The sequence below is a fragment of the Macaca fascicularis genome, chromosome 1 (assembly GCF_037993035.2).
Source record: "Macaca fascicularis isolate 582-1 chromosome 1, T2T-MFA8v1.1".
NCBI classification, from domain to species: domain Eukaryota; kingdom Metazoa; phylum Chordata; class Mammalia; order Primates; family Cercopithecidae; genus Macaca; species Macaca fascicularis.
Genome location: NC_088375.1, coordinates 109,307,467 through 109,333,410, shown reverse-complemented (window position 1 = coordinate 109,333,410; position 25,944 = coordinate 109,307,467). Strand labels below are relative to the sequence as shown.

Below are 25,944 nucleotides of genomic sequence, written 5' to 3'. Positions count from 1 at the left end.
GTACAGGTGGTGTGGACTTCACCAGCTGCTGAGGATGCCCAGGAACCAGCCCCCTCCCTCAAGGTCAGGGACATCCCAGGGTTGAAGTGTGTTCAACACAAGCTAAGAGATGGCTATGGAGCAAGTCTCATGGCCCCAGTAGGGCACTGTCCTTGCTGATAGTCACAGCAGCAGGCAGACGAGGGTGGGGTGCAGGCAAGTCCTCCTCAGGCCCCAGGAGGCTCCTGTGGGGCTCTTGAGCACTGTCCCTGCAGGGGAGCCTCCCAAGGTTCTCCCCCAGCCACCCCTACCTACCTCTGTGTTCCCCAGACAAGGAGCCCTTTCCCTCTTTGGGTACCTTTCCCTTCCAGATCCCCATAGCCACGGTTCTCTACCTCCCCTCTCCCCAGCCAGTCCTCAGGACTCTGTTCAGTCAGCGCTGGGGAGGGCCCCTTTCTTCTCAGAATTCTTCCCATTTGAGCCCAGGCAGGAATAATTAGCAACTGAAAAACAGGTTCTTTTTCCCCTGGGGGCTGGTAGGGCTCTATCTTTGGGCTTCTGGAGGATGAGGGAAAACAATGACACTCCATTCTTTGAGTGCCCTGAAAAGATTGGGTCATACTAAACCAGCCTGACCATGGCTTTCCCTCCTGGAAGCTGGGCTGTCTGCAAGTGTGTAGCTCTGAGGCTGTCTTGGGTTCTGTCTATGAAGACATAGAAATAATTCATTGGGAAGTCCTTTCCTTCCTGTGGCTGTGGCTCCTGGCCTTCAGCAGCGCAGGGAAACTCTGGAGTTGTGGCCTCCTTGGAGGGGCACTTCTGCTGCCCACAGCTGGGCACTGGGCACATGGCATAGCCACTGTGCCTTGGTGGCTCCATCAGCTATAACCGCTTCAGTGTAGAGTTTATTGGTGCCAGGGTGAGAGAGAAAGCCTTGCGCTCTCCCCAGCACCCTCTATTAGCCTGAGCTGGCCTGACTCCTTGGCACTGTGGGCTTTCCTCTCCGCCCCACCTTCAGCAACTGCAGCTCCAGAGTTAACTGGCTCTTTTAGTACATGCACAGGCACATGCAGTCACCTGCACTCACATAGATACACTCACACATCCACAGATGTGGATATACACGCTCACACACATACACACATGCATGCATACTCACACACGTCTATACAATATACACACAGGTGTGCACACACACTCACACACAAATACATGCACACTCACACACATACATAAACTTACACACATAAACACAAATGCACATACATGCACATACACACGTTCGCATATATATCTGCTCACTCCCACATTGACTCTATAATACCTCCATAATACCTACCACACACAAGCACACACAGACCTTCCAAAGTCTGTGAAGGGAAGGAAGACTGTGTGTATGTTTCTATGTGGGGGAACCTTGGAATGAGTTTAAGAAATTGTGATGTTGATAGTTATTGCGTCTTGCATCGTTCATCATAAAGTTTTGCTTCTCTTTTAAAATGTAGGTATTCTGGCTGAGCTGGGTGGCTCATGCCTGTAATCCCAGCACTTCGGGAGGCTGAGGCAGGAGAATTGCTTGAGCCCTGGAGTTCAAGGATCAGCCTGGGCAACATAGTGAGACCCCCCCATCTCTGTTACAATAAATAAATAAAATAAAATATAAATATTCCTGTGAAGGGTCATAATGTAAGAGTACATTACATTAGTTTATTATATCATACAACAACATAAAATTAGTTATTGTATTTTACTTCTTAGTTTAAATGGGAACCTAAAGTAGATTTTGATAAGGAGAAGGGCAAAATGATGGCAAAGGGGACAACCTTGTATCTGAGCTTATGAAAGAGAAATTTTCCCTGGATGCATAATTTTGCCAGGTATCTCGTCCCTGAAAGGGCATGACTGGACCAGACGAACTGACCTAATCATAGGTGAAGCCCCACAGAACCCTCAGACTGAATTTGGAGGTGCTTCCAAGAGCTTTTGGTTCAAGTCCCTCATTGTAAAGAGAAGAAAACTCAAGTTCATTGAGGTTACGTGACTTGTCCATCCACACATCAAGCCTCATGGATGGCATTTCCAAAATCCATCTCAATCTGTTTTCTTCTTCACCTATCATCCACATATGAAATCCCAGGAAAGACTCTAATGTTAGGTTATGTGCCTCCTGCTTGGACTAATGTCTGTGGTCAAGGGGGTGGGGAGCTATGCTGATCAAAGCTTGTCAAGTGGCCAGGTTTGACTGGCAGTCCTCTCACCCAGCTTGACTCTAAGGGCTTTCTGCCAAGTCAGCATGGTTCTGTTTTCAGAAGACTGGGAGGAAGGGACAGAAGATGACAAACAAGAAAACAACTGGTGTCCATGATTATATCTTAGCAACAGCCTAGACATTTCTGACCCAGAGATGGATAGGGTGGGGGTGATGGAGGAGGCGTGTCCCCATTGTGAAGATTGTGTTTTGGGAGAGAAGGGATGAAACAGAGACAAAATAAGAGAGGGGAGGGGTGAAGGTGGTGTTTCTGGCTAAGGCTCATTTTCAAGTGCTACAGTTCGTGTTTCAACCCTAGAGTTCTTTAGAAAATCGCTAAAGTTTGCGGGGGGTGTTTTATAAATGAACTGAGCACTTGGGTGACTTTATGAAAACATTTTTCCTATATTTTAGATTTGGGTGAAGTAGATATTATTCCTGAATCTTGTTTCTAGTACGTTTTCCTTTTGTCACCTTTATCTACGCCTGCTGAGATTTTTTTTTTTTTACCTGAAGAACAATAACATATTTCAGAGGCAATCAATGGCCCAAGTGTTGTCTCCTAAATTAGAACATTTATTTCATTTCTATTCCCACCTCGGCTACCGTACATTAGGCTAATGTATAATTAGTGACCACTCTGTAACATCCACTCCAGTCCTTAACACTTTTATTTGCTCATTACTTTATTATTCTAGAGGAGTTTTATTCTGATCCTAACATTGACACTAATGATATACCACTATCAAAATTTTCCTTATTATCAAAACTTTATCAATTTCTTTTTTTTCCTCCTAGAAACAGGGTCTCACTCTGTCACCAAGGTTAGAGTGCAATGGTGTGATCATGACTCACTGCAGCTTTGACCTCCTGGACTTAATTGATTCTCCCGCCTCAGTCTCCTCAGTAGCTGGGACCACAGGTGCATTCCACCATGCTCAGCTAACTTTAAAAATTATTTGTAGAGATGAGATCTTGCTGTGTTGTTCAAGATGGTCTTGAACTCCTGGGCTCAAGCAGTCCTCCCACCTTGGCCTCCTGAAATGTCGGGAGTATAGGCGTGAGCCACCATGCCTGGCCTAACTTTATCAATTTCTTGATCAGGGTATTATTTTTTATAAAATATAATGTTTTCAAAATTGCAAATGGGAAACTCTGGCCTTAAGTGCAGTGATAAAGGAAATGTCTCTTCCACCTCTGCCTTCTCCAAGATCTGTCACTTACACCATCACACCTTTACGCACTTCTGTGTTGGTCATTGTGGAGGGGTAGTGAATCCTGATGCTGGAAGTTTGGGATCTGAAGCCAGGAGGACCCAGATACAAATCCCAGGTTTGCCTCAACTTCTGCGTCTGTAAAATGGGAATAATAAGAGTACCTACTTAATAGAATAGCTGTGTGATTTTGGGAATTTACTTAAGCCTCACAAAGTTTGCTCACATGTAAATTGAGGCTATCAATAGTATCTAAGGAGTAAAGAAGGTGACACAAATAATGTGCTTACACAATGCCTAGCAAATTGTAACTGAGTAATAGCTATCACTCTTTTTTTCACAATTAATTACTTGTATTGCAGTAGGTTTGAACAACTCAAGAGAAGCGTTATGGGCCAATTCATCTTTTTTTTTTCACTTGCAGATGGATACTGCCTCTTCATAAACAGCCTCTGTATGTCTTCTTTAACACTGCTTCTCCCAAGTAGGGTAAAAGTCTTGCATTAAATCTATTGCACATATGCTCATGAAAAGGTTAAGGTCAGCTGCCCCTGGAAGTTGACATTCCTGTTTTTGTCCCTCCCCATCTGCACTTGGCCAGACTGCTATGCTCTGGAAGCACAAGTGTGAGGACTGGGGAGGGCTGGCAGGAGGCGCGTGAACTGCCACAGTTCAAGGTTGGGCACATGTTCCCAGGGCAGCCAGCAGGGACCTTCATTTTCATTAAAGTCATTCATAACTGTGCATACACTATTTGGGGTGTGAATACTGGTCTAACAGAAGGTGCCCCAAGTTTAGTATATGAGCTGCAAAGCCACCTCCAACCTGTGCAGGTAGGCAACGTGTCATTTCCTACCCTGCTTCAGGGTTGCTCCTCCTGGCCTCCTGTAGGCAGCCCAAGAAGCCAGGAGCCACTAGGGCCAAGGGGGCAGCCCCAGCTCCTCACATGGAAAACAGGGTGGGAGGCTGCTGAAGGGCCCAGGGTGGATGCTGGTGCTGCTGTCACCTCTGCCATGTCTCCAATGGCTCCCTGTGGTGACTGAGGCACATCCTCCACTGAGCCTGTCTTTCTTCCGTGGTGATGGCTACCCAAGCACACCCTTGCTTCCATGATGACAGCCACCACTGCTTTCTCAGGATCGGGTGAAGAAGTTCCTCTCCCGAGAGTGAGGCTCACCTCTGGGTGCTCCTAGTAGGTGGGCCTGGGTTCCCACTGCTACGATGCTTAACAGACAGACACAGTTCTTCAGTTGTGGTCACACATGGCCGCTTCTCCTAGTTCAGACTCCGCCACCCAAAGGGGCTGAACGGGGCCCACGTTGGAGGTGAGCTACTTCATGGCCCTGACTCTACAAACCCCTTCCCCTTCCAATTCTTGTTCCCTGCTCCTGCCTCTTTCTGCTCTCCTCCCTCCTGCTGCAACTCCCTCACTCCACCTAGCTGCTTCTAGACACATTCCAAAAACTGTGAATCGCTTCTCTTCGCCATCTTTTCTCCTCCTATGGAGCCTCCGCTATGTTGCCCAGGCTACTCTCGAAATCCTAAGCTCAAGCTATCTGCCTGTAGTCCTACCTACTCAGGAGGCTGAGGTAGGAGGATCACTTGAGCCCGAGTGGTTGAGGCTGCAGTGAGCTGTGATTGTGCCACGGCACTCCAGCGTGGGCAAACTGTGTGACCCTGTCTCAAATCCATCCATCCATCCATCCATCCATCCATCCATCCATCCATCCATCCATCCATCATCCATCCATCCATCATCCATCCATCCATCCATCCATCCATCCATCCATCCATCCATCATCCATCCATCCATCCATCCATCCATCCATCCATCCATCCATCCATCCATCCGGAGGAGCTTTTTGGCTTATTAGCTTGTTAAAAAATTAGAGAATTAAGTAAGATTCAGGTCATAGTACTGTAAGATTTTAGAGAGTTAAAGATAAGTGGGATGAGTCTGAAAAAGTTCTGCTGGTGAAGGGAATGTTTAGGAAGGACCTGAGAAGGCAGAAATGGGAAAAATAATATATATATTTTCAAGGTCCCTTGGTTGGGCAATTTTAATTTAAGCAATAAACAATATCTACAAAACACTTTAAAACAAAATATCACACACGCGAGATTGATAGTTTCCAGACCACTTAATTTTAACAATTAAAAGTTTTATTTAGTATCAATACAAATAATATTTTCACATTTTTCTACTAGAAAAATCTTATAGTAGTATTTAAAGCGAGATCAGTGAAATTGAGCATGTGAGTCGCTGTTTTAATTTTGTAACGTGGCTGGCAAAGGGCTCCTGGTAGTACAAGTGTCAGCTCTGCCATCTTCTTATTGTTTGCTTGTACTTGCTTTTTTTTTGAGATATGTCTCACTCTGTCACCCAGGCTGGGGTGCAGTGGCGTGATCTCGGCTCACTGTAACCTCCATCTCTTGGGTTCAAGTAATTCTCCTGCCTCAGCCTCCCGAGTAGCTGGGACTACAGGTGCCCGTCACCATGCCCAGCTAATTTTTGTATTTTTAGTAGAAACAGGGTTTCACCACGTTGGCCAGGCTAGTCTCAAACTCCTGGCCTCAAGTGATCCACCTACTTCAGCCTCCTGGAGTGCTGGGATTACAGGTGTGAGCCACTGTGCCCAGCCTCTACTTGCAGTTTTAGTATTATCTTTTTTGTTTTTTTAAATAGCTTTGTTTTGATAAAATTCATATAATACACAATTTACACATTTAAAGTGTACAATTCAATGGTTTTTGGTAAATTACAATAACCTTCTGAAGTTGTGGTAAAATATATGTAACATAAAATTCGCCATTTTAACCACTTTTAAGTGTACAATTCAGTGGCAGGAATTACATTCACAATATTGTACAACCATTACCACTATTTCCAAAACGTAATCATCCCAACTCTGTACCTGTTAAACAATAACTCCCCATTCCTGCCACTCCCCTGCCCCTGGTAACCTCTAATATATTTTCTACAATTTTGCTTATTCTCGATATTTCATGTAAATAGAATCACACAATATTTGTCCTTTTAAAATCTTATTTCACTAGCATAATGTGTTCAAGGTTAATCCATATTGTAGCATGTATCAGAACTTCATTCCTCTTTATGGCTGAATCATATTCTATTGTATGTATATATCACATTATGTTTATCTGCTAATCTGTAGGTAGACATTTGGGTTGTTTCTACCTTTTGGCTATTATGAATAATTCTGCAATGAACACTGAAGTACAACGATCTGTTGGAATCCCTCTTTTCAGTTCCTTTGGGTATAAGCCTACCACTAGAATTGCTGGGTAATTCTGTTTAGCTTTTGGAGGAACTGCCAGAATGGTTGCATCATTTTGCATTCCAACCAGCAATGTATGAGGGTTCCAATTTCTGATTATTATTATTATTATTTTTGAGATAGGGTCTTGCTCTGTTGCCCAGGTTGGAGTGCAATGGCATGTTCATAGCTCACTGCAACCATGAACTCCTGGGCTCAAGCAATCCTTCCACTTCAGCCTCTCAAGTAGCTGGAACTACAGGCACCTGTCACCATGCCTGGCTAATTTTCAAAATTTTTCTTTTGTAGAAATGGGGTCTTGCCATGTTGACCGGGCTGGTCTTGAACTCCTAGTTTCAAGGGGTCCTCCCGCCTTGGCCTCCCAAAGATTACAGGCATGAGTCACCACCCTCAGCCTAATCATTTAAAAATGTACAACTCATTGGCATTTAGTACATTCACAATGTTATGCAACTAGCACCTTTCTCTAGTTTTAAAACTTCTTTATCACCCTAGAAAAACGGTACTGTAAGTAATCACTTAAATCACTTCCTGTTCTCTCCTCCATGCCCACCACCCTCATTCCCCTAGTAAGCACTGTATTAGTCCATTCTCACACTGCTATGAACTGCCCGAGACTGGGTAAATTTCTAAAGGAAAGAGGTTTAATTGACTCACAGTTCTGCATGGCTGGGGAGGACACAGGAGACTTACAATCATGGCAAAAAGGAAAGAAAACATATCCTTCCTGACACAGCAACAGGAAAGAGAAGTGCTGAGCAAAGCGGGGAAAAGCCCTTTATAAAACATCAGATCTCATGAGAATGCACTCACTACCACTATAACAGCATGCGGGAACCACCCCCATGATCTAATCACCTCCCACAAGGTCCTGCCTCCAACACATGGGGATTACAATTTGGATTACAATTCAAGATGAGATTTTGGGTGGGAACACAGCCAAACCATATTAATCACTAATCCACTTTCTGTCTCTATGGAGTTGCCTATTCTAAACATAGTATTGTTTTCTTTCACTTAATGTGATGCTTTTGAGGTTTATCCAAGCTGCAGCATGTTTCAGTATTTCATTCCTTTGTATGGCTGAATAATAGTCTATTATATGTATGTATGTGTGTGTGTGTGTACCACAATTTGTTTATCCCTTCATTCATTAATGGCCATTTGGGTTGTTTCCACATTTTGGCTATTACAAATAATGCTATTATAAACACTAGTGTAACAGCTTCTGTGTGGATGTATGTTTCATTTCTCTTGTATTTACACCTAGCAGTGGAATTGCTGGGTCATATAGTAACTTTCTGGGGAACTGCCAAACTTTTCTGTAGCAGCTGCACTATTTTGTATTCACCCAGCAATGTATGAAGTTTCTATTTTTTTTACATCCTCCTTGACACTATTTTTAAAAATAAAAAATTATAGATTAGCCTGGCCAACATGGTGAAACCCCATCTCTACTAAAGATACACCAAAAAATTAGCCAGGTGTGGTGGCGGGTGCCTGTAATCTCAGTTACTCAGGAGGCTGAGGCAGGAGAATCATTCGAACCTGGGAGGCGGAGGTTGCAGTGAGCCCAGGTCACGCCATTGCATTCCAACCTAGGCAACAAGAAGGAAACTCCACCTCAAAATAATTATAATAATAAAATTAAAAAATTATAGGCATTTTAGTAGGTGTGATCATTGTGGTTTTGATTTGCATTTTTCTAATGAGTAGTGATGTTGAGGATCTTTTCATATACTTGTTAGCCATTTCCATATCTTCTTTGGAGAAATGTCCATTCAAGTTCTTTGCCCATTTTTAAACTGGGTTCTTTGTTGAGTTGTAAGAATTCCTTATATATTCTGAATGCTAACACCTTTTTTGGCTGTTTTGGAAGGTCACTGTTGGCAGGCTTCTCCCTACGAGGATTCAGCAGTGAGGAAGCAGAGTATTCGGGGGACAACTGCTTCTTCTGGAGGGGAGAGAATGGGATGGAGTTCAACGGCAGCTCTTTATGTCAGACTTTTAGCAGGATTCAGCTTTATAAATATGCCTAAACAAACAAAATAACAGCAGATGATTATTTGTCAACTGACTTCAATCTGATGGACTACTCTAAATGGAAAGACATATACAAAAGAGGGATTAGATTCACATTTGTCCCTTCAGTCTATCTGTCCACTCTCATTTTGCAGCCAAATTAAGAATCAACTTTTGACTATCACAATACTGTATTACCTCTCCCTGGGTAACCAGGTCCTCACAACTTGGCCATTTCATGGTTCATTACTACTTCCATTAGAGATAGTCAGGGAAATGAAAAGAACTAAAATTACGAGAGAGCCATTTGGCACCTTTATGATATTGAAAGGTTTAGTGAGACAAGAAGTATAAACCACAGCCTGGAATGGAGTTCTTAAATTGACTGTGGATTTAAATTATTATTTTCCACCTGCTCCTTTTATCCGTCATTCCTGCAAATGCTTCATACTTAAGAGGAAAAATAAATTTCTTAAACAAGATACAAAAAGCATTAGCCATAAAGGGAAAAATGTAATAAATGCAACTAAATTGACATTAAAAACTTCTGTTCATAAAGAAGATACCTTAAAGCAAATAAAAGACAACTTACACACCATAAGGAGGTATGTGCGACTTATATATCCAACAAAAAAAATTGTTCTGACATAAAATATACAAAGAATGTCTATAAATCAGTAAGAAAATGAGAAATGGAAAAAAGCTAAACAAACAAAAATTTCACAGAATGGGAAAAAATATGGTCAATAAACATATGAAGAGACACTCAACCACACAGGTAATCAGAGAAATGCAAATCAAGATCACACCGAGAAGTCATTTTATAATCATTTGACTGGCAAAAACAATGAAGTCTGACTTCACTAATTGCTAGAGAAGATGGGAGTCTAAAGAATCTCATATATTGCTGGTGGGAGTTTAATTTGGTACAGGCTTAGAAAACAATTTTGCATTCCTCTGTAAAGCTGAACACTCGCAATACTCTACCACCCAGAAATCCTATTCTTAAGTATATGCCAAGCTCTTGCCCATGCACACCACCAGGAGACATGAACAAGAATGTTTATAGCAGCCCCGTTGGTAATAGTCAGAGGCCTGTCATCGGAAGAGAGACATTCATTGTGGGATAGTCACACGTGGAGTATTACACAGTGGTACAAACAAGTGAACACAGTCAACAACATGGATGAACCTCAGTACTCCTGGGAAGTAACAGGTCATGTGTGTGATTTTCCTGGGACAGTCTACACACACATAAGTATAGACATATTTTTCTTATTTATGGCATCACAGTATTTCACCATTTTTTAATGGCACATACATACAATATAGTTTATAGGTGAGCTGTAGTTCTTTAACCAGTCTCCTATTGATGGATAGCTATGTTTGCCATGTTTTGCCATTTTTGTTTTTTTTTGCTATTGCAAATAATGTTGCATGAGTGACACAATCACTGGAACCTGATAGCAATCTAACACATTATAATTTTGCAGTTATTATACCTGTGAGATAAAGTCCTGGAGGTGGGTTAAAGGACACATCACTTTGTAAATTTTTTTTTTTTGAGACAAGGTCTGGCTCTGTCACCCAGGCTGCAGTGCAGAGAGGTGCGATCTCAGCTCACTGCAACCTCCGTCTCCTGGGCTCAAGGGATCCTCCTACCTCAGTCTCCCAAGTAGCTGGGACTACAGGCGCACACCACCATGCCCAGCTAATTTTTTGTGTTTTTTGTAGAGATGGGGTCTTGCCATGTTGCCAAGGCTGGTCTCGAACTCCTGGGCTCAAGTGATCCTTCCACCTCAGCCTACCAAAGTGCTGGGACTACAGGCATGAGCTTCTGCATTGGGCTGTAATTTTGATAGACGTTGGCAACTCGCCCTTTACTAGCAATGTATAGGAATATCTTTAACTTGTTCTTTGCATGACAGGGAATTAAGAATTTTTTGGCATGTGTGGGTTATCATACCCGGGCAAAAAACCAAACCAAACCAAAACCCCCCTGACCCACACAAAACCCTAATCAACCAAAACTCCCAACCCAACCCAACTAAACCCCAAGAAAGAGATAAGACCAGCTTCTTACTTGTCGCCTCTGAGTATAGGGTCTTCTCATCAACACTCTGAACATTACAGGAAACAAAAAATTTCCTTCCTTCAACTTTATCAAGTTGGCTATTTATCATAACAACAGAGCAAAGAGGGATAGGTCTGCAGAATAAAAAGAAAAAGGAAAAAAATCAGTTTTTATCTCACTTATGTAACATTAAAAGATGATCAAGTACATGACAAGGGGTAGACATTTATGACACCTGACAATGAGTATTGACTGCCTTAAACAATACATTCCTCAAGGGCTCTGACACCAGGAGCCTCTCAAGCTCCCCTTCTCCCAAGCACCACTGCTCTCAGGTGGCTCCTGGGCTACAGTCCCTGGATGTCTCTCTGGGCTTGTTTCAAAGGGATCATCAGGAATTCCAGCTCTGTGATGGCAGAGACTATCCCATCTGGAGATCCACTGCAAAGTCCTAAGGGAGCTGAAATCCTTTTTTTTTTTTTTTTTTTTTTTTTTTTTTTTTTTTTTTGAGACGGAGTCTTGCTCTGTAGCACGGGCTGGAGTGCAGTGCCCGGATCTCAGCTCACTGCAAGCTCCGCCTCCCGGGTTTAGGCCATTCTCCTGCCTCAGCCTCCTGAGTAGCTGGGACTACAGGCGCCCGCCACCTCGCCCGGCTAGTTTTTTGTATTTTTAGTAGAGACGGGGTTTCACGGTGTTAGCCAGGATGGTCTCGATCTCCTGACCTCATGATCCGCCCGCCTCAGCCTCCCAAAGTGCTGGGATTACAGGCTTGAGCCACCGCGCCCGGCCTGAAATCCTTTAAAGAAGTGAAAACAGGGCTAACAGATGGTCCCAGGCAGCTTCTCTCATTTCTTCTGTCATAATCAACATTTCTCAACCAATTCCGAGTAATGGTCACTAGACAGACACCTAATAACAACAAATTGCTGGTAACAGCTTACTGCTCTAAGTCAGTACTGTCCGATAGAACTTTCTGTGATGATACAAATGTTCCATATCTGAGCTATCCAATATGGTAGCCACATGTGCCTAATGAGCACTTGAAATGTGGCTAGCATAACTGAGAAGTTGAGTCCTTAAATTTATTTAATTTGAATTAATTTATACTTAACTTTAAATAGCTACATGTGACTAGTGGCTACAGACATTTCTAGGAATCCTGGAGATACATATCACAATGAAAAGGATATCTCTTTAAAGCTGAAATTTCAGTTGGTTGAAACAGAAGGTAGAGCACGGAAATGTGTTTCGTGCTCCTATGGTACTACCCAGCAGATGATGGAACTACTCCAGGTAGGAAGGAAGTTATCACTGTGATGATCTCTCTGCCCAGTTTTCCTTTCAATGACCTTTTAATACTTCCACTCCCATTAGCTTTTCCTTTGCTCTTTTGTTGAGCCAATTCAACATTTACTAAGAACCAGGGGACATCAGGTGTTCTCACCAGCCCAGCATCTCCCTTTTCTACTAACATGACTCTCTTCATTTATCCACCCCCTACCCTCCCTTCATTCTCTTCATCTCTCTCTCTTTGATACACTCATGTACCCGTTTTGTTAGGGAACCACCTCTCCCTCATTCTTAGCCCATGCAGGTTGACTGGCATTGAATAATGATCCCCCCACTCCACATACACATAGTGACCAGTTGTGGGGGTGGGCACAGGCTGAAACAGTCAATCCTGGAACTTGTGCTGGAGCCCTTGGGCTGGGTTCTTTTTCTCTGAGGTGCTAGGCTTACAAGACACAAGGCTGGCTGGCCTGGCTGGTGGCCATTGTGCCACTACACTGGGAAAGGCTATGGGAGGATGAAGCAGATCTAGAAGAAAATGTGGCTGAGATTCCTAATGACATCACTGAATACCTGCTCTCAGCAACACTTGCCTTCTCAACCATACAAGCCAATATGTTCCCTTTTTTGCTTAAGCTACTGAGAGTTAAGAGTTGCCCTTGTAACAGAAAGTCCTAGACTAGTAAAGAGACTAACAGAAAATGTTTCAGAAAATACAAAATAATATAACAACTATAGAGCATAATTTTCTAAATGTAACTAATATTAAGGCACAGATCAATTTGGTTGGGACAGGAAACTGACTTTAGCTTGTTTTCCTTCATTTAGCTAGAACACTTAATTAGATTTGTATCAGAGGCAGAAAAGTGATAACAAAGATAAAAGCAACATTTAAAAAGAAAAAAATTTCTTTTATTATGTTTGTATATGTCTACACACACACACACACACACACACACACACACACCCACACACCAGCAGACAGGCATAACAAAGCCAAAAGATAACTCTTTGAAAAGACTAATAATCTCTGGCAAGATAGATCAAGACAATGAGAAACAGCATACATAAATACTATTGAGGTCAAAAAGAATATAGATTTAGCTGAATTTTTTTAAAAATTGAGAATATTGTGAATATTATGAATAACTTTATGTCAATACATTTGAAAATGCAGATGAAATAGAAAAAATTTCAAAAATTTATTAAAACTAAGAATAAAACTATTAGAAAGCCTGAATAGTTGAGTAAAGAAGACACTGAGACTCTAAGAGGAAGGAGGAGTCTCACTCTGAAACGAGCTTGGGTCTCTCAATCACTTCATGGGGGTAAAACCCTCACTGACCAGGATAACCACCTGGGACTATTAGGTAAACCAAAAAAGCCTATAGGTTTAAAGTAGTGAGATGTAGCAGTTACCCTAGCTAATGTTACTCTAATTTACTATAGTTTTTTTTTTTTTAAGTTCTTTTATTTTTTTACCTCAAGTTCAATGTGGCCAGAACAGTGGCTTGTAAGGTTCTGATTCTGTAAAATCTATTGAGACTTAATTTACAAGCCAATACATGATCAATTTTTGCAAATGTGTGCTGGGAAAAAGAAAGTGTGCTGTTCTCTAATTATTGGATACAGAGTTCTATGTTTGTCTAATAAACCATACTTGTTATCTTGTGTTGTGGTGTTTAAATTCTCCATTTTCTTTTTTCTTTTTTTTTTGAGATGGAGTCTTGTTCTGTCACCCAGGCTGGAGTGCAATGGTGCGATCTCGGTTCACTGCAACCTCTGCCTCCTGGGTTCAAGCGATTCTCCTGCCTCAGCCTCCCTAGTAGCTGGGATAACAGGCGTGTGCCACCATGCCCAGCTAATTTTTTGTATTTGTAGTAGAGATGGGGTTTCACTGTGTTCGTCAGGATGGTCTCAATCTCTGACCTCATGATCCACCCCTTGGCCTCCCAAGGTGCTGGGATTACAGGCTTGAGCCACTGTGCCTGGCCTAAATCCTCCATTTTCTAATTGTTTTTTTCTTTTTTCGGAGACAGTGTCTCAGTATGTTGCTCAGGCTGCAGCTCAGTGACTATTCACAGGAGTTATCATAGCACACTGCAGCCTCGAACCCCTGGACTAAAGCAATCCTCTGCCTTAGCCTCCCAAATAGCTGGGACTACAGACGTGCACCACCTCACTTGGCTCTGAATTTTTTTTTTTTTTTTTTTTTTGGTCTGCTTGACCTATCAATAATTGAGAACAGGCTGGGCGCTGTGGCTCACACCTGTAATCCTAGCACTTTGGGAGGCCAAGGTGGGCGGATCACAAGGTTAGGAGACCAGCCTGGCCAGCATGGTGAAACCCTATCTCTACTAAAAATAGAAAAAAATTAGCCAGGCATGGTGGTGGGTGCCTGCAGCTACTCGGGAGGCTGAGGCAGGAGAATTGCTTGAATCCAGCAGGTGGAGGTTGCCGTAAGCTGAGCTCGCACCGCTGCACTCCAGCCTGGGTGACAGAGTGAGACTCTGTGTTGAAAAAAAAAAAAAAAATTGAGAACAACGTATTGGAATCTCCCACTATATAAAGGTGGATTAGTCAACTTCTCCCTATGATTATATCAGTTTTATTTATACTCTTTATTAGATGCATATTGATTTAGAATTACCTACTATTGAACTGAATCTTTTATTATTACAAAGTAGCCTTCTCCATCCCCAATATTACTTTTTTGACAGTTCATTATTTTTCTGATCCCAGCTTTCTTCTGGTTAACTTCTGTGTAGCATATTTTCTCTTCCTTTTAAACTTTTTGGTGTCATTTAAAAAATATGTCTCATATAGTTTCTAGTTTTTTACATTTAAAAATTCAATTTTATAATCTGTCTTTGAACTGATGGTTTGGTCTATTTATAGAGAGTCATTACTGATTTATTTAGACTTATTTCTATCCTCTGATTTAGGCTTATTTGACTTGCTTTTTCTAACCATTTTTTCCTTGCTTTTTAAAAAATTGAGTCTTACTACTTGTTTGATCTTGTACTGTTTTAGATATTATACACTCATTTTCTCTTAATCATTCTCTACACTGAAAAATATGAGGATGTATAAACATTAACTCTGTTCATCTCCTCCCAAACTACATGCTGTTGTTATCCAGTATTTTAGCTGTCCTTTTGTTAATCACTATAATTTATTTATTGTAAATTTTTATTTTTATTATTTTTAGAGACGGGTTCTCCATCTGTCCCCCAGGCTGAAGTGCAGTGGCACACTCATAGCTTACTGCAACCCTGAACTCTTGGGCTCTAGTGATCTTCCTGCCTCAAACTCCCAAGTAGCTAGGACCACAGGCACGAGCCACTGCAACACACCAATCCTCAGAATTTAGACATCAACATTACTTATAGACTCTATTTAGATTTTAGTTATCTACATGTTTACCAATTCATTTGCTCATGATTCCTCCTTTCATCCTCCTGCCTGTTGGGATTGCTTTCCTTCTTTCTAAAGTCTACCATTTAGGAGCTCCCTGGGTGTTGTCCTGCTGTTCCATAAATTCTCTCCATTTGTTTGAATGACAGTACCTTCATTTTGCCCTCATTTTTGAACTTTAGCTGTGCAGAGAGCATGATTTTAGATTGACATTTTCTTTCGGCAGATGTTTTATTGTCTTCTGGCTTCTACTGTTGCTATTGAGAGGTTTACTGCCAGTGTAACGGTGCCCTCTTGCTTCTAAAAAGAGTGCTCTACAATGGCTGCTCTGTCTTAGCTCTGCTTTTAAGATCTCTTGGTCTTAAGTATTCTCCAATTTCTCTATAATGTCTCTAGATATACTTTTAAAATCTAGCTTGATATATATTGCTTTCTATATTGTCAATTCATGATTTTCTTTAGCTCTTGAATATGCTGACCCATTATTTCCTTAAATACTGAATCTTTTGATTCTCTTTATTCTATTTGTTCTAGGACTCTAATTAGCATGTTAGATCTTTTTATTTGTCCATTATAGCTTACGCTGTCTATATTTTCCATTTCCTTTTTTCTCTGTGCTGGATTCAGGATAGTTTTTTTTTTTTCTCTCTCTCTCTCTCTGCTAAACCTAGATCTGAAAATAATTAAAAAGCTTCATTTAGGCCAGGCATGGTGGCTCACACCTGTAATCCCAGCACTTTGGGAAGCCAAGGCGGATGGATCATGAGGCCAGGAGTTCGAGACCAGCCTGACCAACCTGGCAAAACCCCATATCTGCTAAAAATACAAAAATTAGCCGGGCATGGTGGCATGTGCCTGTAATCTCAGTGACTCAGGAGGCTGAGGCAGGAGAATCGCTTGAACACGGGAGGCGGAGGTTGCAATGAGCCGAGATTGCACTACTGACTCCAGCCTGGGTGACAGAGAGACTCCATCTCAAAAAAAAAAGCTTCATTTAACATATTAAGCTGCTAGCTCTAAATATATTAACTGTGATCCTCAAAGTATCTTTTTAAGAAAAGTATTATTGTCTTTGGTTAATGGATGAGGAAACTGAGGCCCAGAGAGGTTAGGTAATTTGATAAAGCTATATGGCTATTTGGTGGCACACATCATCAGTCTGATTCAAAGTTCTGCTTCCCACTTTGCACTTGAGCTTGTTTCATCTGCCAAATGACTTAGTTGAGGTGGGCATGTTGATGTATTTATGGGATATATCTCAATACCACACTAGAACAATGGGTGACTAATTTAGTGTTTTTAGTAATACAACCACCACCACCATCACCGAGCATATGGATCTGATAAATGAACTCTTGATTAAATTTCAGTGGAAGGGGAAAATAACTTGTAGGGAGAAATGAAAGGTTTACTGGACTGTGAGATTATAAAAATCATGAGAGTTTGTATTAGTTTGTTTTCATGCTACTATAAAGAACTACCTGAGACTGGGTAATTTATAAAGAAAAGAGGTTTAATTGACTCACGGTTCTGCATGGCCGGGGAGGCTTCAAGAGACAATCATGGCAAAGGTGAAGGGGAAGGGGAAGCAAGACACGTTTTACATGGCGGCAGGAGGGAGAGGGAGAGAGAGGGAGAGAGAGAGAGAGAGAGAGAGAGAGAGAGAGAGCGAGCGAGCAAGGGGGGATCTGTCAAATGCTTTTATTTCTTTTCTTTTATTTATTTATTTATTTATTTATGAGATGGAGTCTTGCTCTGTTGCCCAGGCTGGAGTGCAGTGGCACAATCTCAGCTCATTGCAACTCCCAGATTCGAGTGATTGCCTGCCTCAGCCTCCCAAGTAACTGGGATTATAGGCATACACCACAACACCTAGCTAATTTTTTTTTTATTTTTAGTAGAGATGGGGTTTCACCATGTTGGTCAGGTTGGCCTTGAACTCCTGACCTCAGGTGATCCACCCACCTTGACCTCTCAAAGTGCTGGGATTACAGGCATGAGCCATGGTGCCTGGCCTGCTAAACACTTTTGAACCATCAGATTTCGTGAGAACTCACTATCACTAGAATAGCATCGAGGAAACTGCCCCCATGTTCCAGTCACCTCTCACCAGGTCCCTCCCTTGACACATGGGAATTACAATTCTAGATGAGATTTGGGTGGGGACACAAAGCCAAACCATATCAAAGTTACAAAATGTCTAACTAAATTTTTAGTGAAAATAAAGGATTTTATTGGGCTTTTTTTTTTTTTTTTTTTTTTTTGAGATGGAGTCTCACTCTGTTGCCTAGGCTGGGGTGCAGTGGCACGATCTCGGCTCATTGCAACCTCCATCTCCCAGGTTCAAGCGATTCTTCTGCCTCAACCTCCCAAGTAGCCCGTGCATTTTAATTGTGCATTTTAAAGGAACAAGCGCCGGGTGCGGTGGCTCATACCTGTAATCCCAGCACTTTGGGAGGCTGAGATGGGCAGATCACCTGAGGTCAGGAGTTTGAGACCAGCCTGGCCAACATGGTGAAACCTTTTCTCTACTAAAAATACAAAAATTAGCCAGGTATGGTGGTGTACACCTGTAATCCCAGCTACTTGGGAGGCTAAGGCAGGAGAATCGCTTGAACCCAGCATGCAGAGGTTGCAGTGAGCCAAGATTGCGCCACTGCACTCCAGCCTGGGTGGCAGAGTAAGACTCTTGTCTCAAAATAAAAAATAAATAAATAAAGGAAGGAAGGAAGGAACAAGCTTCCAGAATGTGTTGGCTACAAATTAGAAACACAGTCCCACAAGATTATTAAAGTGATCTGAGCTTCTGATAAAAAAAATACAGAATTAAAAGCAATTGAAACTCTAAAAAGCAAACAAAAACCAGAAGCCTAGGGATTATCATTTTCCCTTTTCAAGAAAACTATTGAATGCATTTTTAAAGCTTTGTTTTAAATTCTTGCAGTGGAGTCATATTTAGAAGTAACTCCTGTGTTATCTATCCACAAGAATTCACATTTACCCCTCTTGTTCTTACATCAGTCAGGTATCAAAGAAACCTTTCTATATAGACTGCCCACAAGGTGGGGTAGTTATAATAGGAAAATGGAGAGAAAGAAATGACATTTCACAGTTTTTGAGTTTCTAGTAAATTCAGAGGAAAGGTTCTGACCTTTACCAGCCTACCTTTTTATCAGGGTAATCTCTTCAGTTCTATATTTCTGTTCACTTTCAGCTGTGTTAAAATAGTCCTTTAACATATTCACTGAGGTATTTTTTTTGTTTTTAAAAACAATTACACTTTCATTTCCTTTTTTTTTTTTGAGATGGAGTCTCACTCTGTCGCCCAGGCTGCGGTGCAATGGAGCAATCTCGGCTCACTGCAACCTCCGCCTCCTGGGTTCACTGCAACCTCCGCCTCCTTGCCTCAGCCTCCCAAGTAGCTGGGATTACAGGTGCGCACCACCACACCCAGCTAATTTTTGTATTTTCAGTAGAGACGGGGTTTCACCATATTGGTCAGGCTGGTCTCAAACTCCTGACCTCATAATCTGCCCACCTCAGCCTCCCAAAATGTTGGGATTACAGGCATGAGCCACCACGCCTGGCCTACACTCTCATTTCTAAAAGTTTTGTTAGGTTCCGTGGCAAACCTGCCTAATAATTTTATAGTTTATTGTTGTTTTCTCTTTTTGTGACTTCATCTTTTATTTATTTATTTTTTGATGGAGTATCGTTCTGTTGCCCAGGCTGGAGGGCAATGGCATAATCTTGGCTCACTGCAGCCTCCATCTCCCAGGTTCAAGTGATTCTTCTGCCTCAGCCCCCCAAATAGCTGGGATTACAGGCACGTGCCACCACACCTGCGTAATCTATTTTTAGTAAAGTCAGGGTTTTGTCATGTTGGCCATGCTAGTCTTGAACTCCTGACCTCAGGTGTTCCACCCGCCTTGGCCTCCCAAAGTGCTGGGATTACAGGTGTGAGCCACCGTGCCCAGCCTCATCTTTTATTTCTTTAAATATCTCATACTTTATTCATTTATATTGTGTATTTTATTATCATGATATCTTAGATCCCTGAGGTCTAAATCTTATTGTTTCTGTTGATAGTCACCCTTGGTAGTTTCTTTCTTTGTGTATTTGGTACAGGATCTACTTGTTTTGAAGAAGGAATGTCCTTTAGCATTTCTTGTTTGCCTTGTTGCATGAAGAAATAGAATCAGGAGCTTCTCAACTCATGTGTCATGAATGGGTCATTGGCATGCTGAGATACTTACCCTTTCAACTAGCTAGTCATCACTAGTTATGACCTGCTTTGTCTATTATCTTAATGTGCTAGGCACAAGGAAATAATCAAGTGGGATATTTGGATCAGAGGGCTGGAAATTACTTGAAATCATTAATGAATAATTTTGGTTCTTAAAGGAAGTAAGGTAGATTAAGGCATCTGATGATTAATTGACACTGCAAATTATTTTCTTTTTTTTGACACTGCAAATTATTTTCAACTAAAATATAATCCCAGGTTGTTACCTGTAGCATCCTGAATCAAGTAATCATATTAAATTTAATGTTATTATTACTATTATTATGAACCCAAATAACTGTATACAAAAAAACAGAGCCTGATAAATATTAAATTCTAAACTACTTATAAAATCCAATACTTTATTCTGGTCTTTAGTCATCAACTAACAGAAGACAATAGAAGCTGTGTGTTGTAGTGAAAAGTATCAGATTTGGTATCATAAGATGTGAGCTCTAATCCTGACTAAATTGCTCTCTATCCATATGACTTCAGGTAAAACTTCTTTTCAGTATGTTTTCCAATTGTGGGGGACAAATGAACAGCAATGCAACTGACTTTTGTGGATGGTTTATTGGGTGGGACAAGCACTAAGCATAGAGTGTGGAAGGTTCTGTTCCCCATTTTGCACTTGAGTATGTGGAATATGTGCTTAAGACAAAAACACTTTTTGAGGTAAACCGCAATCTAAATACTTTGTTTCAGCTTGTTTTCAAAGTAACCTTTTACATTTATTTTTTAGGAAGGATGTTGTACTTCATTATTCAACTTTATTTGAACATGGAAAAATATTTTTGAAAACATGGGATATGGAAAAATATTAAAAACTTAATTTTTAATATATTTTTTATCATGTTAAGAAAACCCAGATTTCTAGAATCTAATTTATAGTCATAACTAATATGAAATATTGACCATCTGTAAATATGTCAACTTTCCCCAAATTAATCTCTAGAATCAATGTAACTGCTATTAAAATCATTAAAAGGAGGTACAATGACAATCTGGGTTTAAACGTTAAAAATCTAAGGCACAACTAGGAATAGAAAGAAACTCTCTCAACATAATAAAGGCTATTTATGAAAACTCTACAACTAACATCATGCTAAATGGTGAAAGATTAAAACCTTTTTCTTTAAGATCAGAAACAAGACAAGGATGCCCACTTTTGCCACTTCTATTTTACATGGTACTAGAAGTCCTAGCCAGAGCAATTAGGCAAGAAAAAGAAATCAAAGGTATTCAAACTGGAAAGGAAGAAGTACAAAGATCTGTTTACAAATGACATGACTTTGTATATAGAAAATCCTAAAGATTCCACAAAAACCTGTTAGAATGAATAAACAAATTCAGAAAAGCTGCAAGATGTAAAATCAACACAGAAAAATCAATTGCATTTCTATACACAAACAATGACTAATCCTAAAAGGAAATTAAGAAAACGATTAAGGCCAGGTACAGTGACTCACTTCTGTAATCCCAGCACTTCGGAAGGCCAAGGCAGGCGGATCACTTGAGGCCAGGAGTTTGAGATCAGCCTGGTCAACAAAGTGAAACACTGTCTCTACTGAAAATACAAAAAGTTAGCCAGGTGTGGTGGTACGTGCCTGTAATACCAGCTACTTGGGAGGCTGAGGCATGAGAATAGCTTGAACCTGGGAAGTGGATGTTGCAATGAACAGAGATCATGCCACTGCACTCCAGCCTGGGCAACAGAGTGAGACTCTGTCTCAAAAAATAATAATAATAAAAATAAATTAAAAATTTTTAAAAATATCAAAGAATAAAATACTTAGGAATAAACTTAACCAAAGAGCAAAAGTCTTATACACTGAAAACCACAAAACATTGATGAAAAAAATTAAAGACACAAACAAATGGAAAGACATCTGTGCTTGTGGAAACTGAAAAGACTTGGGGGGTGTGTGTGTGTGTGTGTGTGTGTGTGTGTTTTACAGTTGGGGTCTTGTTTTGTTGCCCACCCTGGAGTGCAGTGGCATGATCCTAGCTCACTGTAGCCTCGAACTCCTGGGCTCAAGCAATCCTCTCAAGAAGCTAGGACTACAGATGTGCACTGCTGGGCCCACCTAAATTTTTAAAAAGTTAATTTTGTTACGTAGTTGATGTTGGTGCTCCACCCAGAGCCCCTTGGATCCTTTCTTCACTTATTTTGGTTATTTTCCCTAGAGTCTGCTTTGCTCAAACACAGAGACCCTTAGAAGTACTTGGAACTTTATGGTCCCTCGGATGGCCCCGATCCCATGACCGATACATGTGAGAGTATGAAGACTCTAGCTCCCTCATCTGAGATAGAGACAATTCTGAGGCATAAATTTCAATCTAGAGCTCCCTTGTATGATCCAGCTAAAGCTATGCTTTGCTGGACTTTTGAGAGTTCAGCCTTGGTTGACTTCTTCATATTCCCTGTCCTGCTTCTCCCACTCCCTTGCTAGTTTCCTCTGGGAGCACTTCTTTAATAATCACTTGAACACAAATTATGGTCTCAAGATCTGCAACTGGGAACCTGACTTAACAACACCTAAGGATAAATAGAGAATTACTATGAATTTACCTTTTATAATTGATGTTGAGATTGGCAGTCACGACGACTCCTCCAGCCATCAATGCACACATACCAACAGTACTATCAATCATGGTTGCAATGGCACCTCCATGAACGAATCTGGTTACAACAGGAGTGGAGGAGAAATGTTTTCAGAAGTTCTGAAGATAGCAAGCCTCTTGAAAGAGAGAAATTATCCAAGCATCTTCACACAATTTATTTATGAAAGGTCCACTTAGCCCATGTTCAGCGTACTGAATGCCAAACACTATTTATGTCCCCAACTTTATTTTGTTCACAGCATAATAGTATAGTCTTAAGTATTTGTAATAAAACCAGAACTTAATAGTAACCAGATCACAAGCAAGCAAAAAGCTAAAATATAATTTAGAACATTTATATTATATTTTTATTATTAGTCAAGTGTGGTATCATGTGCCTGTAGTCCCAGCTACTCAGGAGGCTGAGGTGGGACGATTGCGTGAGCCCAGGAGTTCGAGGCTGCAGTGAGCTATGATCATGCCACTGCACTTCAGCCTGGGCAACAGAGCAAGACCTTGTCTCACAAAACAAAACAAACTACACATACTCATTGTTTAGAAATTTAGGTAATGCAAATATGAAAAAAAGAAAAAAAAATTTAAGACCCATAATACTACCCACCTAGTCAGTGACAAGCCACTGTTAACACATTAATGATATGCTCTCAAACTATACTGTTGCCCTAGGCCCTATAATATAATGCTCTTTAATATATTAAATATTTAATCAATATTAATAATATAGATAAGATGTTCTTTAATAATGTATTATAAACATCTTTCCATGTCAATAAATATATATCTACATGACCATTTGAAAATCTTCATTGAAGTCCATGGACAGGACACATGGTGGCACTGTAAGATAACATTTTTTTAGATCCACACTTTCAGGCTATCATTCTTACCCAGGTGGTCCTTCCAGGTAAGGGCCTCCTTGAAATAAGCAAACCATCCTTTTCTCGACGTCACTGTAGAACATCACGTATTCAAAGCCCAGGCCATCATCAAAGCTTCTGGTGAAGAGCTGGGTCTGTGACAATTGTTCTTCTTTCACAAGCTTTGGGTCTATAGAAAATGAGGTGGATGGCAAATGAGAACCAAGGGTGAGAGAAATGCCATGGCAGAGCCAAGCACTTGTACCCTGCTAGAATCACATGTCAATGGATGATTGACTCAAATGTCCACAGGGTGCAAAATTAAAAGGAATGGGAGGGTCTCAATGAAACAGAAGATAGGATCTTTGCCCTTGTGGAATTAACAGTCCAACTGGGGACAGAGTCAAACAGACATGAAATCAAATCAAAGTACCCACACATGGCAATCAGGAATACAGTATATAAATGCTAACAATATACTGAATAAAATGGTACGGTAAAGACAGAAACCGTTCTTGGAAGAACTGTGGTTTAAATGCAATTTACAGAAAATAAAAAACGTAACAGAAAGGAGGTTTCCCTGGCAGACATGAGTTTAGCTTGAATCAGCAACAGGGTCAGTTCAGCCCAATACTCATGTGATTGTGATTCTAAGCCCCCAAAACTGGCAGTTAGAACTATTAGGGTTCATGAAATCAGACTGTGGGTTGTAATCAGGTTTTTTTTTTTTTGGACGGAGTTTCGCTCTTATTGCCCAGGCTGTATAGTGCAAAGGTATGATCTCAGCTCACTGCAAACTCCGCCTCCTGGGTTCAAGCGATTCTCCTGCCTTAGCTTTGCGAGTAGCTAGGATTACAGGCGCCCACCACCACACCCGGCTAATTTTGTATTTTTAGTAGAGACGGGGTTTCTCCATGTTGGTCTGGCTGGTCTTGAACTCCCGAACTCAGGGATCCGCCTGCTTCGGCCTCCCAAAGTGCTGGGATTATAGGCGTGAGCCACGGTGCCCGGCCATTTACCAGGCTTTAAAAAGAAACAGAACACTTAGATAACAGAACCATATACTCTGGGTAAATAATAGTGCACTTGTTTAGACAATTTTTTTTCACTACAAAATTGTGAGCAAGTTGGGGGAACTGGACTGAGTCAAAATATAGGTCACTTCAAAATAAAGATTGAAATCCATTGCTCTCAAGAAATGGTGCATTTATCCTTTTGTATCTGTTTTAAAATTTAATCCCCCTACTCACCATTCTTTCATATCTCATCATGATTTGCCACATGTAAAACTCTTTCTTTCTATTGAATTTATATTTACAAACGTGGAAAAGGATACAGATAAGAGCATCCAGGAAAAGTGGGGAGAGGGACAGGAAGGATGCCTTTTACTTAGGTCATGAGCATCCCAGGGTAGGCACCCTGTCTTTTAGACCTTGCATACCCAACAAATGGCACAGATGTGCACACACTATATACACTTAAGCAGCTGTTGAGTGAATTGATGGTTTAGAAGGCTGGACAAGGAAACTTAAAGTTGGGGATCAGTATTATGGTGCAGTGGAAAGAACCTTGGCCCGTGAGTTGGGAAAATTAAATTACTGGCCTACCTCTGGCCTAGAACTCACTCTTTTGCACCGTACTTTAACCATACAATGAGGAGATAAAATAAAATGAGCTCTAAGATCTCTTCCCGCCGGGTGCGGTGGCTCACGCTTGTAATCCCAGCACTTTGGGAGGCCGAGGTGGGGGATCACGAGGTCAGGAGATGGAGACCATCCTGGCTAACACGGTGAAACCCCATCTCTACTAAAAATACAAAAAATTAGCCGGGCAAGGTGGCAGGCGCCTGTAGTCCCAGCTACTTGGGAGGCTGAGGCAGGAGAATGGTGTGAACCCAGGAGGCGGAGCTTGCAGTGAGCGGAGATTGCGCCACTGCACTCCAGCCTGGGCCATAGAGCAAGACTCCGCCTCAAAAAAAAAAAAAAAAAAAAAAAAAAAAGGATCTCTTCCAACTCTGACATTCCAGGACTTCAGGATAAGATAGGTGTTAAGCGCTTCTAATTTTTTTACTTAGGAGTTTGAAATTTCTAGTCTAGATTATCAGACCTTGAGCTTATTTCATAAAAATGAGAAAAATAATGTCTGGGTTGAGTTAAAATGTAGGTCATTTCAAAATAAAGACCAAAAACGACTGCTCTCAAGAGGATGCATTTGTCCTTTGTGATGGTGAAAGAAGTTCGTTGGAAATGTAGAATCTCAGGTTCTACCTCTGACCTTTTGAAGCAGAACGTGCATTTTAACAAGATTCCTAGGTGCTTCATGTTCATTTTTAAGTCTGAAAGGCAATAGTATTTTAAGAAATGGGATAACACTGAAAATGAGATTTGCATTTTGAATCATTCTAACAGTTGAGTGGAGGAAGGGCTTTGAGGAGGATAAGAATGGAGACAGGAAACTACAAAAATCACAATCACCAAACTTATCTGCTAGATGGTGTGATTTTCTCTAGCAATGCTTAACTACATGAAAGCCTGTTCAAAGTAAAGATGGCAGATGGCAGATGGTTGGATTCATCCAGGGCTGGGGTTTTTCTAGGTTAAGTGGGCTACAGAAGTTCAGATAGATGAGGGCTAT

General features: G+C 41.1%; 1 protein-coding gene across 6 annotated transcripts in view; it reads right to left on the bottom strand.

Moving 5' to 3' along the window:
* Nucleotides 1–2,895: 2,895 nt before the first annotated feature.
* THEM4 (thioesterase superfamily member 4) overlaps nt 2,896–25,944 on the bottom strand; it is a 48,673-nt gene continuing 25,624 nt past the window's right edge. For 2 of the 6 annotated variants that reach the window (XR_012414714.1, XR_010587146.1), the window contains 5 exons: nt 23,341–23,500; nt 22,401–22,511; nt 10,846–10,970; nt 8,289–8,775; nt 5,587–5,893 (listed from right to left, as the gene is read on the bottom strand). Coding sequence is in view for 4 of the 6 variants with exons in the window: in XM_005541845.4 (XP_005541902.3) it covers nt 3,464–3,579; nt 10,846–10,970; nt 22,401–22,511; nt 23,341–23,500 (512 nt within the window). In the remaining 2 variants the exon portion in view is untranslated. Of the gene's footprint in view, nt 3,580–5,586; nt 5,894–7,014; nt 8,776–10,164; nt 10,610–10,845; nt 10,971–22,400; nt 22,512–23,340; nt 23,501–25,944 lie in introns of those variants that run through there. The other 4 variants (XM_073995373.1, XM_015457218.4, XM_005541845.4 and 1 more) reach the window with 3 other exon arrangements.